This window comes from Morone saxatilis, unplaced genomic scaffold (genome assembly GCF_004916995.1).
Source record: "Morone saxatilis isolate NCDOM2014 unplaced genomic scaffold, NCSU_SB_2.0 Contig22, whole genome shotgun sequence".
NCBI classification, from domain to species: Eukaryota; Metazoa; Chordata; class Actinopteri; family Moronidae; genus Morone; species Morone saxatilis.
In genome coordinates, this window is record NW_023339785.1 from 20,703,294 (window position 1) to 20,719,084 (window position 15,791).

The 15,791-nt window shown below is 39.8% G+C and overlaps 1 protein-coding gene across 1 annotated transcript in view; it reads right to left on the reverse strand.

Annotated features, from left to right (window-relative positions):
* The window catches only part of si:ch211-26b3.4 (connector enhancer of kinase suppressor of ras 2), a 55,318-nt gene that overhangs the window by 29,178 nt on the left and 10,349 nt on the right, over positions 1-15,791 (reverse strand). The window contains exons 2-6 of the mRNA XM_035668769.1: positions 12,686-12,849; positions 6,582-6,786; positions 5,479-5,534; positions 4,556-4,580; positions 3,846-3,898 (exon numbers count right to left, since the gene is read on the reverse strand). Coding sequence (XP_035524662.1) covers positions 3,846-3,898; positions 4,556-4,580; positions 5,479-5,534; positions 6,582-6,786; positions 12,686-12,849 — 503 coding nt within the window. The remainder of the gene's footprint in view (positions 1-3,845; positions 3,899-4,555; positions 4,581-5,478; positions 5,535-6,581; positions 6,787-12,685; positions 12,850-15,791) is intronic.

A 15,791-nucleotide genomic window follows, 5' to 3' on the forward strand; every position in this document is an offset into this window, starting at 1 on the left:
CCCATCCTCATCCACCACCTCCCTCATTCTCATTCTCTCTCGTGCACTTTCTTCATCCTCGCACCTTCTATTACATGCTAACACACACTGAGCGCTGTTGCGTAATGCATGTTCTCCACATGCATGAGCATACACACAGCGGCAAACACAAACCTGACCTGAGACACAGAGAAAGATGGAGAGAGGGAGAAGGAGAGTGGAACAAAGGAACAGAAAGGCAGGGAGGTTGGGAGGAAGAGTCCAGGAGGGAAAGGGGAGAAAACAAGGGAAAGGGAAAACACACAACTAGGACAGTCTTATGTAATTCCTCTCATCCTTATGCATGCATGCACATAAAAACACACACACACACACACTCATACACACTTCACGCTCCATCAGACACACAGACTCACACATGCTCATATCTTATCTCTCTCTTCTCTCCATATCTCACACACACACACACCCACACACTATCCCTGTCCATCTGATTGCTGCAGGCCGTAGTCTGGAGGAGAGCAGAGTAGCAGTGAGTTTTGCATTATTGAGCAGAAGCTGACAAACGTACAACTACCACTACAGTAGCTACGGCAGATCTGACCAGAGCATTAAACAGTGCCTGAACCCCATGCTGGATGCACACTGGAGACTCTCTCATACTGTATGTCTGTCTGGATCAAGCTCCATACATGCACTGCTTCAGTAAAACTACTAATACCACCATGTGAACATTACAAATACAACAAGCATTGTATATGTAGGCTGGGAGTATCCACAGTATATTACTGGATATACTTATGCATTAACATGTTTACAGCAATATAACGTTATAGGCTACCTTGTCGAGGTGTGGCTCATTTTAATTACTTTAATTTAATTAGGTTATTATAATATTACTGTAGAATATATGTAGAATATAAGATTTATTCCGTTGCTTTTCACCATCCAGGAATGCCGGCATATGTCTAAATAGGCTCCATTCATAGGGCAGTAAGTGTTCATTCATTCAATTTTGAGCGTTGTATTTTATTGGTTCTCTTGTTTGAATTTCCACTGCGTCTCATCTACATCTCATTTTTCAATGAGCATTACACTGTCTGGTTTAAATGTGTGTTGTTCAGCTTTGTTAAAAAAGTAATAAAAAAAGTAATCAAATGCAATAATTCATGTTTTTACTACGTTATTACTACATTACATTATATTACATTTATAACAGGGTAACTAGTAACCTGTAACCTGTTACATTTGTAACAATGCCCCTTCAAATACTTGAGTAAATGTTCTCTATAATGTTTCATCATTGCTCTGTAAAGTAGTGTTCTGATAATTATTAGTCAGTCGAAGATTAGATCAGTTAGAAATTAGTTATCTAGTTAGTTTTATTTTTTAGTAAGTAAGTCAACAATTAGTTAGCATTTAGATGATTAGAGATGATTAGCAGATTAGTTAGGTAAGTTATATATCTAGTTAGTTAGTTAAAGAAAGCCATTTGTCATAACATATATTGGCTAGATCTACATACTTTCATGAAATATATGTTTATACGTAAAATTTCAAATTGTCCACTGACTAGGAGAGGAAAGAGAAAGAGAAACTGATCATGCTAATTTGTATTCTTTCTACTCATCTCCTAGGCTTTCTCCAAGTAATGGTTAATTTAAATGTAAATAGCCAACCTGGTCTTACTTTTTTTTTTATCTTTAAGATTATATATTTCATGGTTCCCAGTAAAAAACAATGACGATAGAAACCAAAATGGAACTTTTTAGATAATTAAGATGTGTATCATCATCTTGATCCTATGTGTTTGTGTGCTGTGTATGGTTTAGTGGCAGTGTCACTTTGCCTCCACTTTATTAATTTCTAAAACACATAGTAAACAAGGAACAGCAAGGAAGCAGCATCTAAAAACAAACACCCCCTCCTCTCCCTCTCCCTCTCCCTTCACGCTGTCTCCCTATTTCACACATAAACCTCCCACACATAACAGACTTAGTCATGTGTAGCCTTTAGTCTGGCACCCAGGGTTTTGTGTGTGTGTTTGTGTATGTGTGTGCACACATATGCAGAGCCATTTAAATATTTGAATTTGCCTGATGTCACTGTCCTGTGTCATTAACAGGGCTGTAACAACAAAGGTAAACGACAGCCATGCTTCCACAACCAAAAACCTAAGAGGGGAGTCATTTCGACAGGGTGGGAACGTCGCACCACAGGGAGACCAACATCGAAAATACATTTGTATGATTGGTTTTGTTTATAGAAATATGTCATGCAATCGCATATATTCCATAGAGTGACGGATTTATTTCCTGGCATAAAATGCTCCGATATTTTTCTGTGAACTTCCCCCGCCAACATTTTATTTGGTTCCCTCCACCTGACCTTGAATGGTAGCAGGAAGTGTCCCAATCCAACTGTCAGCCCGGATCAGACACTAGCTGCTCACTCGGTTTCACACGTGGACACAGACAGTTCTCTGTCAAACATGCATGCACGCACACACACGCAAACACAGACACACACACAGACATACACACACAGAAGCTAAACTGGAGCTTTCAAAAGGCCTCAGGCTCGCTTGCACTTTAACATGCACAATTTTGTGCCACAAATTCCCAGAAAAAACACAGTCCTCTGACATGCACACACACACATCCACACAGAAAACATTTACATAGACAACTGTACACATACTATATTCTTCGGCTGTGTCTCTTTTCAGTGTTTTTATGAAATGCAGTGTTGTTTCAGAATCATAACAGCTGCATTACCATAGCAGAGTTGCAAAATTATGTTTCTACCAATGGAGATAAGATTTCTGTTAAAGGAATGGTTCGACATTTTGTTTTTCTTTCTTACTGAGAGTTATGCTGCATTCACATGGATTCAGGCAGATGGTAGGTGGCAGACGGACAGCCCCTTCTGGACACCACGGTAATAAAACAAACACCATTGCCGGTATTCTCTGCTGGCCTCTCCACTAACCACTAACATGAAAATGTTTTGCCGTCTACCGTCTGCCTGAATCCATGGGAATGCAGCATTAGATGAGAAGATTGATTGAGCCTAGCTTAGCACAAAGACTGGACACAGGGAAAAACAGCTTGCATTGTTCTGTCCAAAGGTAACAAGATCCTGACCACCGACAAGTCAACATCTGGGCTATTCACACATAATTTACTTATGTTATGTATCATTTGTTTAATCTCTACAAATAACGCAGAGTAAAAATCGGACCAAAGTGTGCCGGACTATTTCATGGCCAGAAGCAGTAACTTTCCTGATTGGACACTTGTTGCCTAAATAAAAAAGAGCTTTATCATCTTAACAAATATTCTTCAGAGGTACTGAGGTAGATTCTGTTGTCTTTAGACAGAGCCAGGCTAGCTGTTTCCCCGTTTACAGTCTTCATCTATGTACGCTACTCTAACTGTTTGCTGGCTGTATCCCCCAAACAGAGTGGCATTGAACTTCACACCTAACTCTTAATCAAGACAGTGAATAAGCACATTTGCCAAAATGCTGCACTATTCTTTTCATGCATCGACTTTGCTAGACTTGTTTCAGAAAAGGGAAGTTCTTCATATTGAATATAAAGCTTCTGTGTGATGTGACCAGAGAGGAAAGGATGCTAAAATAAAACGAGAATATACTTTATACACTAGGATCGTAGTCTTGTTGTGACTTTTTGATCGTAGTCTTGTTGTGACTTTTTGATTTTATCAATTAATTTAATAGCTGTCATTGTTGAGTATGCCATCGTGCCTCTTCTCTGTTTTCAATGATTGGAAACAGGCCAACAACTTTGAATCATTATTGACATTTTAATAAGAATTTGGCATTTTCAAACAGAAACTTACCACATGGAGAATCTTATTCTCTGTCTCATACACAGTGCAATCCTGTAAAATGAGAAGAAGACAGAAAGAAGAAGAAACCATGAGATGGAGAAAGCATATATGTGAGCATCCCACAGAAGCTCAAATATCTCCCTCCTCCAAATATAACAACCAGGAAAGAAGAAAATGAGTGAAATGAGACGACCAAGAGGAAGAAAGACTTTTTTTTCAATGGAGAACATCAGCAGTCAGCTATTTAATTTCTAACCACCCACATTATGTATATTACTTGATAATCTAGGCAGACTAAAACATTGGATTGACCAATTCTGGATCTACTCTGCTGCCTGGAGCTCCGTGAGCCTCCGCAGGATTTAGAAACTACATTATTTGAACATGACAGATTGTTATTTAACGATAGCTGATAGTTAATCTATTTCTGGGAAAGCAGCCCACTGAATCAACCAGATGTGCATGGTAGCAGTTAATTCATCTGTTTGATGCATTAATGCGGGGGGTGCTGCCACCTTTGTCTGTCTCGCTGCACCCTGGCAGCCACATGTTCATTTGGCCCATTGTGGACCTACAGTGGCCCCTTTCTCCTACCTCTCCTCTGGCCCCTTGTAAGAGGGGAAGGGTGTTATCTGCTCAGCTTCAGGACTCACTCTGGGCACACATACAAACACACTCTCACACACTCTAAGCAGGCTCTTACAGGGAGGACATGGATGTGGTCCAGGAGCGCAGACATAGTTTCTGTCCAAACAATGAGATTTCTACAGTATCAGAGTGTGTATGCATGCAGCTCCAGTTTTATTCTTTAAAAAGTACATTTGTGTGTGTAAGTGTGGTGAATCTACACGAGGGAGCAAGCCAGAGGGGGAGCAGAAGGAGGACAGGAAATTAAGGGATGAGAGACCCCTAGTTCATTCTCCGTCAGGGGCCCTAAGTTAAGCAGAGGATGAGGTCTAACAGTGACTCAATGAGTGCTTTGCTTAAGGCTGCTACTGAGAGCTATTCGTCCCATCATATCACGCTGCAAACAGCCCGTGGCAGCAGGCATATGTTCGACTCATAATCTAATCTACAGAAAAGAGCTATAGACCAGAACAAGCTGCATCCATATTGATGTCTCTAATCCACACACACTTTAGTTTTGCCCTTTCAATTCAAATAATGACCTTTGACCTTTGTCGATGCGAATACCTGGACACATGATCGGACTGGGTGGATTGTAGTGATGCATTGACATCATTCGTTGAGCAGTGAGCTCCTGCATGTTGTCTGTCGTGTGTCTGTTGTTGTGTTTGTCGTTGGTGTATGGTGTGATGAGGTAAGTTGGTGGTAGCGAACCGTGTTCCGTTACACACATAGATGTGGTATTAATATTCTACAGCCAGAGCTGCCCAATCAATCTGCTTCGTTTTCTTTTCTCTCAGTAACTGAAGTACTTGCTGTCCACTAGATCCTGCAAAAGGAGACCGGTAGTTGAGAGATAAGATGGACATTACTGAGAAGTTTAGCAGGACGTTTCGGTCAATCTGGGACAGAGACGTGCATGTCCTTATGAATATCCGATTGTGGCTATATACCGAGGTTTGTATGTCAGTTGAGTATTACTGTTTAGGTATTTCTGATCTACATTTTATCTTACCAAAATGTGATTTTTAATAAGTGGGTACCGGATACGTATATGAAATAACATAGGAGGTGGAAAATATAAGTCTCAGAATCACACTCTGTGTGTGTTCATCGTGAAGTTTATACATAGTGATACTAGTGTGTAATCAGACCATTGGGTAGGGAGCAAATTGTCTATTTATTTTTTGAGCATTTCTGTTTATAATTTAACTAGTAGCCTTTTGAACTGAGTCTCGCTTTAGTTAAGCTATGTTGGGTATTATGGTTACTTTTCTATATCCTCTATGAGTGTTATTTACTTTCTTGTTGTGTGTTTTGGTGCTCTGTCGTATTTTTCTTTACTCAACAGCTGTGACATTTTTTGATTAAAGTGTCGTGTGCGATAAAAAAGACAACTGCTGGCGTGACACAGTTACGGTCGAGACACATGTCAAGCACGATAACTATCTGTACAATCTGCTCTCTTTCAGAAGTCACCACTGGGAGCTGTAGATCGTGATGAAGAAGGTTATGAAAGCGCAGTATCTAAACGTATGTTTAGGAGAGGGTGGCCTTTAATTAGTCATGGCCAGAAGGCTGTGCAACCCAGGGATCCGTACTACTAATGCTCTCAACATCGCTTTACATGAATGTCTTCTCAGTTTCATATCGCATCCGCTGATCTAATTTCCACGACATATAATACCGAACAAAACATCCTTCCTTACCAATTTACGTTACTGGTATGAGGGTTAGACAACAATACAAGAACACCTGATAAAATAATGCAAGCCACCTCAATACAAAATTACTTATGTATGTTTCATTATAATTATTAATATAAAATATATATATAATTATTTAATATAATAATGTCAGAGGAAGATTGTAAGGTGTTATTGTTTTGTCCACTGCCTGGTGGTGGGTTAGGTAACCCTAACCCTAACCCAGATAGACCATCAGATAAAGTGTATTCATGCTATAGTAATAGTAATAACCAGTATAGCCCCACATTAGCATATAATTTCTATATTTAGATTTTTGTGATCATCCTTACTTGATAAAAATTGAGGACAATGTCTTAAAAATTAAAGTTCAAATCCCTAAATTTCTTTCACAGCCCCAGATGTGGTCCATACCTGTCAAGCCAGGCTAGCAGGTTCTTAGCTGCACCAATCAGATCCACAACGGAAGTGAGGAAATCATTGGGTAGCCTCCTGGAAGCTCGTCCATCGTAGTGTCCGCCCCTCCGCCGGCCCAAGATGAAGTTCTGTAGGTTCTTCGCCGAAGCATTCAGCTTGTGGGACAGAGTCCGAAGGTTCTCTGTCTCTAGACCATAGTTCTGGAGGACAAACAGAAGGATTTATTTTAGAAGTAGAGTCATTATATTTGTCAGAGGGTCTAAAGGCGTGCCTACACACAGGTTTCCGACATTCAGTATGTGCCTGAAAACATCTCATGTAGAGGACTGAAACTGCTGCTGCTCTGCTAACATGTTGCTTTTGCTATGCAGGCTATGTAGACAGTGAGTCAGACATAAATGGTTTGAATTTAATTGTGGATATTATTTACCATTTTGGAATAGGAATAACAACCACTCTCATATCTGTACGTTAAGAACAGGGTGTGGTTAGCTTAGCCTAAAGACTGGAAGCTGGGAGAAACATCGACCTATGATACACAAAAAGAAATGAACAATTACAATCTTGTGGTACGATCAGTTGGCAAGACTCCAGGAAGTCATTGCACCCTGCTTTTGTTTTTTCAGAAATAGATAAATCACATAACTCCTCAAATCCCTGTCATTTTGAATTTTTTTAATGTGGAGGGATTAAATATGCAAGACATAAGGTGTAATTAGTGAGTTTAGAGATGCTAGTAGGCACATATTTTAACTTTGGAGATAGCTAGGCTTGCTGTCTCCCTCTGCTTCCAGTCTTTGTGCTAAGCTAGGCTAAGCGCACCATGCCTCTAGCGCCATACTCAGTGCAAAGACATGAGATAGATATCGCTCTTTTCAACTCATTCTTGGAAAGAAAGTGATTAAGCGCATTTCCCAAAATGCTGAACTACAGGTTTATAAAATCACTGCAATATATTTTGGAATTCATACAACATAACTCATACATATGTATTTTATGGAAATAAGGTTGATATTTCCACATGGTCTATAGGTTGCATAGAAAAATGACTACTGTGATTTAACCATAAATTGTTATATTAATTAGAATTACTATCTCTGAATAATCATCAGCATTTTCATAAAACAGCCACTCTATAGACTAATACAAGAACACCAAGCTGGTTGAGTAGCCCGTGCACTGTGACCCTTTTAAACAAACACACACACACACACACACACAGACAAACACACACACAGACAGACCCACTGAGCCACATTGCTCAGCGTCCCAAGGCACCTCCAGTCATGTCCTGCCTGACAGAGCCTGATTCCTGCTGACACAAAGGCTACACACACACACACACACACACACACATCCTTGTATAGTCAGATGCACAGGCTTAGCTAGACATATCTATTCCTCCACTGCCTCTAGATCTATTCTACACAGTCACGACCACAGTGACTACAAAGGAGAGAGGGTTTCACAGTGGCAGCGGAGAGAAAGAGAGAGTGAGAGAGAGAGATAGAGAGAGAGAAAGAGAGAGAATTGAGGAACTAAAGAGGCAGAAGACAAGAGGGAGAGAGAAAGTGAGAGAGCACCCAGCTATGCATCTCACTGAAACTGGGTCATGCATACTGTGTTCTGTGTAATCTTCTGTATTCTGTATGTAGAAGTACACCTGAACTTGGAGCGTACATGTTTGCACAGCTGTAATTAGCCTGTCCTATGATTCGATCTAAAGCTGTGTGTGGTTCTCTCCGGGGGACAGAGTGCTAAGATGAAGCAGGGAATAATGCCCTGTGTCATCTGTTTGAACGACTGTGTGTGTGTGCGTGTGTGTGTGTGTGGAGATAGAGAGACATAATTTGAGCAGTGCGTGCATATGTGTGCCTGTGTGTGTTAAATCAATACAGTAAGAGGGCGATGCCATTAGAGCAACCACCCCTCCACCTTCATGTCGATGTGGTTGCCATAGCAGCAGTGTGTGGAGTGGCCTCTCCTCCATGCTGATATTTCTACCGTCGTTCACAGAATTACGCTCAAACATCGTTTATGAAATGTTGGGGGGTAAATGAGGGTGTTCATCATTTAATACTTTTTAAAAGAAAAGTCTTCCTCCGCCACACGTTTACTCGTTAACGTAAGCGTTTGCAGACCTTGCACCAAAATGTGGAGTGTCTAACCACTCTGAATGTCAGCTTCACTGGGTTCACTGCTCAACAGAGGTAGATGAGCGTTTTATAACGAGCAAATTTTAAATCTTTACTGCATGTTTTTTTTTTTATTAACTAAAACAAGTCCAGCTACAATTTTCTACTATTGGGCACTGGATTCAAAATGAGACCAGTCTTTTTTTTTTTGATTGTCCTATAACAAGGGTTGTTTTCAGCTGCTTAAAAACAAAATAGAAATTATAAAGCTGTACATGGTTTGATTTGTTTGTAATTACCTTTTTTATGGGGCTAGGTTTTAACTCAGACAGTGGTTACCCTTCATCAATCAACAACTAGAAGAAAAAAAACTATTAAAAGAAGCTGTAACAAAAAAAAATATAAAAGAAAGAACAGTAAGACTAAAATCACTTGTATAAAACAAACAGATGCACACACCTGCAGGTAAAAGGGAAAGGATGAGTACGGTGAGTTAGTGGATTTACATTCAACATTGATTTAAGCTTTCCTATATGATACTTCTGAGGACTCCTGTCTAATTAGCTCAAATGTTCAAATGAAGATAAAAAGGACTAGACATATAAATTATGGCCAGCTATGCAACACCATTCACATAACCAACAGGATTTTAAAATCAAGTTGGAGTCACACAGGGTAACACTGAAAAGGAACCAACATAGAAACCTGACTCATCTGCGTGAAAGAGTTACAAGAGGAGATGACGGCATGAATCACTTTCTCAGAACAAAAGCAGAACAAAATTGGGATATAATTCCAAACATAAAACAGCTAACTAATTATTATTATTATTATGCCAAGACTATGCCAAGATATTTTAAGTTTCAGAGTTGCTATGTTTTAGGCTGTTTGTAAGATGTTCTGGTATAGAGGCAGAACATCTTGTCTGTTTGCATGCATTTTTCTTTCAGGTGTTTTGATTTCCTCCTCCAAAGGTATGAAAGTCAGATTGATTACAAACTCTAAATCTCAGATAGACGATTGCAGACTGTTGAGCCCTTACAGGGAGTATTTTGTTCATAAGAGAATGATGCCTTTCCTGTGGCACTGAAAAAGAAAAGGAAGGTATATCAAATTGATTGTTAAATCACACTGTCAGACTTCTGAGGGAAAAAAAGCTATGTTTAGTATGATACATCATATAAAAGAGAAGTGGTCCTAAAATAGAACCTTTGGGGACACCTCAAGGACTGCTTGAATGTGAAAAAAGCTGATCTCAACCTCATCATCGGACCCAGAGGGCGCAGAATAAAGTTCCAATTTGTGTGATATATTTTACACAAAAAGATAACCAAGACTCAGTCAGGTGAAAGTTGGACTCCAAGGTTGGGTTACAAGATCAGGGTTCGAGTTACGTGGGAGCCAGTGGGAGCTGAGCCACCATAAGAAGGGGACTGAGCTCCCATGAAAGCAGTTAAATCATAAATCTGTGCTAATACATTACCACCACCATTATTTAAAGGACAAATAATGTATTTTTTAATGTAATGATTATTGCTAAGTTACGTTAACTACTACTCTCTTAGATTCTGCTTACTTTATATTAGACTTACAACTCGTAACATGAGGCAGCTTACATAGCACACCTACATTCATATGATACCTAAAAGGGCAGAATTCTCTCTCTCATGAAAAGCGCCCCCATTAGGCATTTATTTACTTATCCCTGCCCCAAAGGTAGTTTTTTTAGAGAACCCAAAGCTCAGATTATAACTCAAATCCTGTACAAGATACAAATAGATCTGTGTTTGTCCAAACTACTACAAGTTTTAAAAGTCTAATAGACGTTAGCTGAGTAGATTTTCTTATCCCTTGGTTATATAAATACTAGCTGTACACAGTATCTTAGCTGCCAAGTTAGCTGCGGGAAATTGTCACATACTTATATTAATTATAGCAGTAATCAACAAATCTGTGCTAAAATGTGGCCTGGTTGCAATATTTGCAGCCCTCTGCTGTATTTTAAGTTAATTCAGATTTTTATAAATTTGTTCTGTCCTTATACTTTTTATGTAACTTCAATTGATTGACACCTATGTAATTTTTGTATGTCTTACAGTTCAGATTTTGGGGATGAGCAGTCACTTCATTCTTAAGTTATGCTCATTTCCCAGCACATCTTGCTGAAAATTCACTGCACCCACAGAAACCTACTTAGCATAGATGCTAGGGGCAAAAACTCGATTGCATAGACATAAAAGAAGGGACTTTTCCACATTTACAGCGAGACTGAAAGCTCAGTCAGTGCTTGAAACTTGCATTGATCCAGGGCCACAGAAGTGCCCCTTTTTTACTGCAGAAAGACCAGAAAGTCATAACAGTTGAGCCAGGGGAACAGGGTTTTGCTTTCCCTATGATGGATTATATTGCTGACGACAGTGAATCCTCCTTTATTATCCAAATATTCACAGTGTCTACAGGTACTATAGCGCTGTGTCCCTTTGTTACTTGAGAGTACAGTTAATGAGAGGTAGGAGGTCAGTTGAGATTTGCTTTCCCGAGGCTACCTTAAAGGATAATTCTGTTTTATTATAACTTGGGCCTTACTTCTGTAGTTTTGGCCTTCATTTCTATTGATTCTGAAAACATTTTACTCAGTAAAATAATTGCTGAGATCTCAGAACACTGCACCTTCGCTACAACAAAGTCCAACGGGGCAAGAAATGAGCAGTGGCATGATCAGGCAAGTTGTAAACCAGCCAACAGTTTAGCCAAATAATCAGTGAGTTTACCCAAAATGTCTACAACAAGCCTCTTTGCACAAGAAAGCAGTTTGTGCACACACTGATAGCAAGTTTGGTTTAGGTCAAAGTTAAACCCTGAAGTCCATCTGTGAACTGCCTCTGAAGATTGATGACAGTTTTGGTAATATTTTACTGTTAACCTTGTGACTTTGTTTAAAACCTGCTGATTGTCTGACTGATTGTGTTTCTTTCTCAAATGCTGATGTGTTTCCAGATTCCAGTAATTAACTTGGTGAGTATACAGTCTTATCATATCTAATAGGAATGACAGTTCTACAAAAAGTAAGACTTTATAAGAAGTTGTAACAAGCTAGAATTATACTTTAAAACTACACACAGTAGTTCTAGTGATACAGCTTGTCTATCTGGCGTCCCTATATGTGTGTTTGGTGTGTTTGTGTGTGTGTGTATGGTGTGTGTCCAGTTCCAGGACATATGGTGATTGCTGCTCTGGGACACTCATTCCCATGCTGGAACGTTTGAATGAGAAGAGGTGCTGATTAGCACACACAAGCATGTGCGCATACACACACTCTCACACACATTCAAACAGCTCCAACTAATCCAGCCATGTGTGCCTGGGAGATAAGGTGCATCCTGCATACTCTCTCTACATACTCTCTCTACATACTCCCTCTCTTACTCTTCTTCTCTCTTTCCCTCTCACTCTCCCTTCCTCACTCGCTCTTTCTCTCTCTGGGAGAGTAGCACCTAATTCCCCCTAATTCCCTAATCCTGAGCAGGGCCACTGCACATACAGTCAGCAGTGACCGAGGCAGTACACACAAAGCAGGGCCCAAATGACAGAGGATTTTTCTAGCCATTTCTTAAGCCAATATCAATAACTGGTGGGGGGAAATAAACAACAAGCAATATATAAATCTTTCTACCTGTGAGAATTTCTTTAGCAGTTATGTGAAAGAAAAGTATACTTACTCAACTTTGGTCTTAAAGTATAGCATATGTATATACAGTATATATATATATATACATATATATACATATATAGGGTAGTAATGTGGTTGGAAATTTTACACTAATTTCAATATGACCAACAATGACACACTGAAACTCACAAAAACACACACATCCAGGATCTGCATCACTCTTTCCAAATTATTTACAGATTGAGAGAAATAACAAAAAGAATAAGAAATAGTAAGTAACAGAGGCAGACTGACCAGGGCACAGAGAAGGTCGACAGCTTCCAGGATGAGCTCCTGATGTCCTATCCTGGTGACGCCCAGCTCCTCCAGTTCCTGATGGGTGATGTGCAGCAGCTGCTCTCCCCCCATTTGCTCCCGCTCGAAACTCTTCACGTACTGCTGGAGACAGTCATCCAGACCTAAGGAGACCATAGGCAGACGCAGGTTAGCCAGTGCTGATGTCTACTTTCACTGTGTAAGGGATCTGATAGTCAGCCTTAGCCGAAAAAGACAAAATGTTTGGTATTTTGACGAGCTTTCTGCTCCTCCAGAAACAAAGAGGAAACAAATATGTAGGAAATATTGATCTTTGGCTGATAGAATTACAAATTTAAGTTCATGTCTGTCACACTGTACACTGAATGCTGGTCCACTTAGTTGCAGCACAGAATTCAGGCTTCAGAGTGCAGACACCACACAGAAACACACTGCAAATGTGTGTTCTATTCTGCCAAAGAGAAACAAAAGCTAAAACCAGCCTAAAGCCAGAAATTTCATCAATGCTTTTTTGGCAACTCACTAACTGTCACCTAGAAATCACATCTGTTTGCTTGGCTTTCCAATATCTGACGATGATTGTACATCATGCTGTAATAAGATTTCCTTTGATGTCACTGCTTTTAACGTAAAAAAGAATCAGAGCAGTGCATTTCTGAATTTCATGCACATTCTGAGTGATTAAGAGTGTGTCCAAAATATACCTAGAAAGATGTGACCAACATATTGACGTATGACTTTCCGCTGTTAAGCTGTGGCTGCCTGCCATGCAGAGAGCCAATCAGCTGCACATAGACGTGGTGGGTCCAGGATACTATTGATCAGTACGAGCCTCAGGCTTTGAACCAAACAAAGTCAGCAGAAAGCACACCTCCCCACAGACCTAATGAATAAGCCTGTTTCAAAATGAGCACACACACAGAGCAAAAACGCATGAGAGGAAGCAAATCCATGCACACGTACACACACATGGAACCACAGAGAAACACAAAAAAGTGTACTCTGTGTCTCACAATCACACATACAATACAATTACAACTGCTGTTGATATTCAGGGTCTCGACGCCTCTGTGGAGGCATGTTGTTAAAGCCAAGTGGAGCTGTGAGGAAAACACTGATGCCCAAGGGAAGCAATGCTGACAGAGAGCAGACAGTGTGGTAGCACCTTAACACAGTCACCACACACACACTCTCTGCAAAGAACGAGCAAGAGGCATCTTGCTCTTGGTATGCCATGGGACATAACAGACCAAATATAAGCCTATTGTTGCTCAGAGTGACATGAACCAACAATCTTGTTACATACAGCACAGAAGAGCAATTTTAAACCTAACACATCAGTAAGAGGCCCTGCTCTGTAGTACCACAAGTGGAAATTGTTTAATGGAATACATTCCCTATGGACAAACACTCATATCGCATATGTTAGAATGTGTTTCACATGTGAGGATTCAATGTTATCTAATGCAAGACTGTTGTGACATCAAGTTTGTACATGATGTATGGAAATGGGAATGTGAGTACGACCATGTGATAATGTGTTTCTCATGTGGACAATTTGGTATCAGGTGAAACTACTTTAAAACACCTAAGCAGTTAGATAAAAAATAAAACTACTTTAATATTAAGTATTGCACTTTTTAACTCCACTACATCAACAGATATAGTTACTTGTTACTTGGGAAATTACAATTTTACAAACAGTATAAAACATTTTATGAGCTTTAAGAATATAATGCATGCTTATAGATTCAAGTATGCAACAATAGTATATAAAATACTTTAAATTATCTCCACCTTGACCAACTCCTACTTACACATTAATGCATCAGTAATACTAATCCAATATAATAATATTACTTCATAATAGTACCCCAACTTTCTCAGTTGCCTATAAAAGCCTGTGGACTGATTTCTATGTAAAGTACTCGGAACTGTTTTGCTGGGACAATCCAAAGGATGTGACGTTTACATGTGCTCCCAAGTGCCTTGCCTTTCTTCAGCTTCTGTAGGGCAACAATGTGCAACTAATGTTGGCTTAGAAATGGAGCCCGCTAACGCCAATACACACACCCACCAAAACAGTCCACGCAAGAACAACAAAACAAAGTTTTATCTTGTGAAGCCTGTCTGTGCCTATTGTTGGTCCACAGCCACTTCCATATGATGTAAGCCTGGACAGTATATGACGAGAAACATCAGTTTTAGCCGTGGTCAATCCAGTTCTACACCCACTGTTTTACATTTACGCATGTTTGAAAAACTTCCCAATCCACACTCCATTGCAGTGGGTGGTGGGAATGCATAACGTTGTTTGCCAACCACCTACATCGAGAAGAAGAAGTTTGAAAGATAAATGAAAATAGCTGTACAGCCAGTGATATGTTTGTACCCAGGATGGCAAAGTCATGAGCCACCCTATTCTGCCTCTGATTGGCTTACCCTAACCCTAACCAATCTCACTCCTCATGCCTAAATCCAACCAACCAAACCAATGAAGCCCACTCGTAGTACCCAATCAGAAGACGAGTAGGGCAGGTCATGACTCCGCCACCCTGGGAAAAAAAATACAGCAAACGCTACAATCTGTGTAAAATAAGATTACTATTATTAGAAGTTATTTTGAAATGCTGTGCTCTAAAAAAAGGGTTATTTTGAAACAGTGTCTCTGTCCTGGTTATTTTAAAGGCTGGACCTTCACTGGTAATAGATTATTTTTTACCTTGCTACTTTTATGTATTGTTCTGGATATTTTTAGTTTTTAGATTCATATTGGTTTTTAGGTGGAGCTAGTTTTATAGTTAAAGGTCCAGTGTGTAGGATTTTATGGCATCTAGTGGTGAGAGTTCAGACTGCAACCAAGTGAATACCACTCGCCTCACTGTCCTCTTCCAAGTGTCCAAAAGTTCCCAAGAAATGAGAAAGGCCCTATCTAGAGTTGTCTAGTTTGTCCGTTATAAGCATGGTGGTTCAAAATGGTGCTCCCTTTGTAGAGAGGGCTCATTCCAAAGTAAATAAAACATTCTTATTTTCAGGTGATTGTACATTAATGAAAACACCCTTATGAATATTATACTCCATTTCT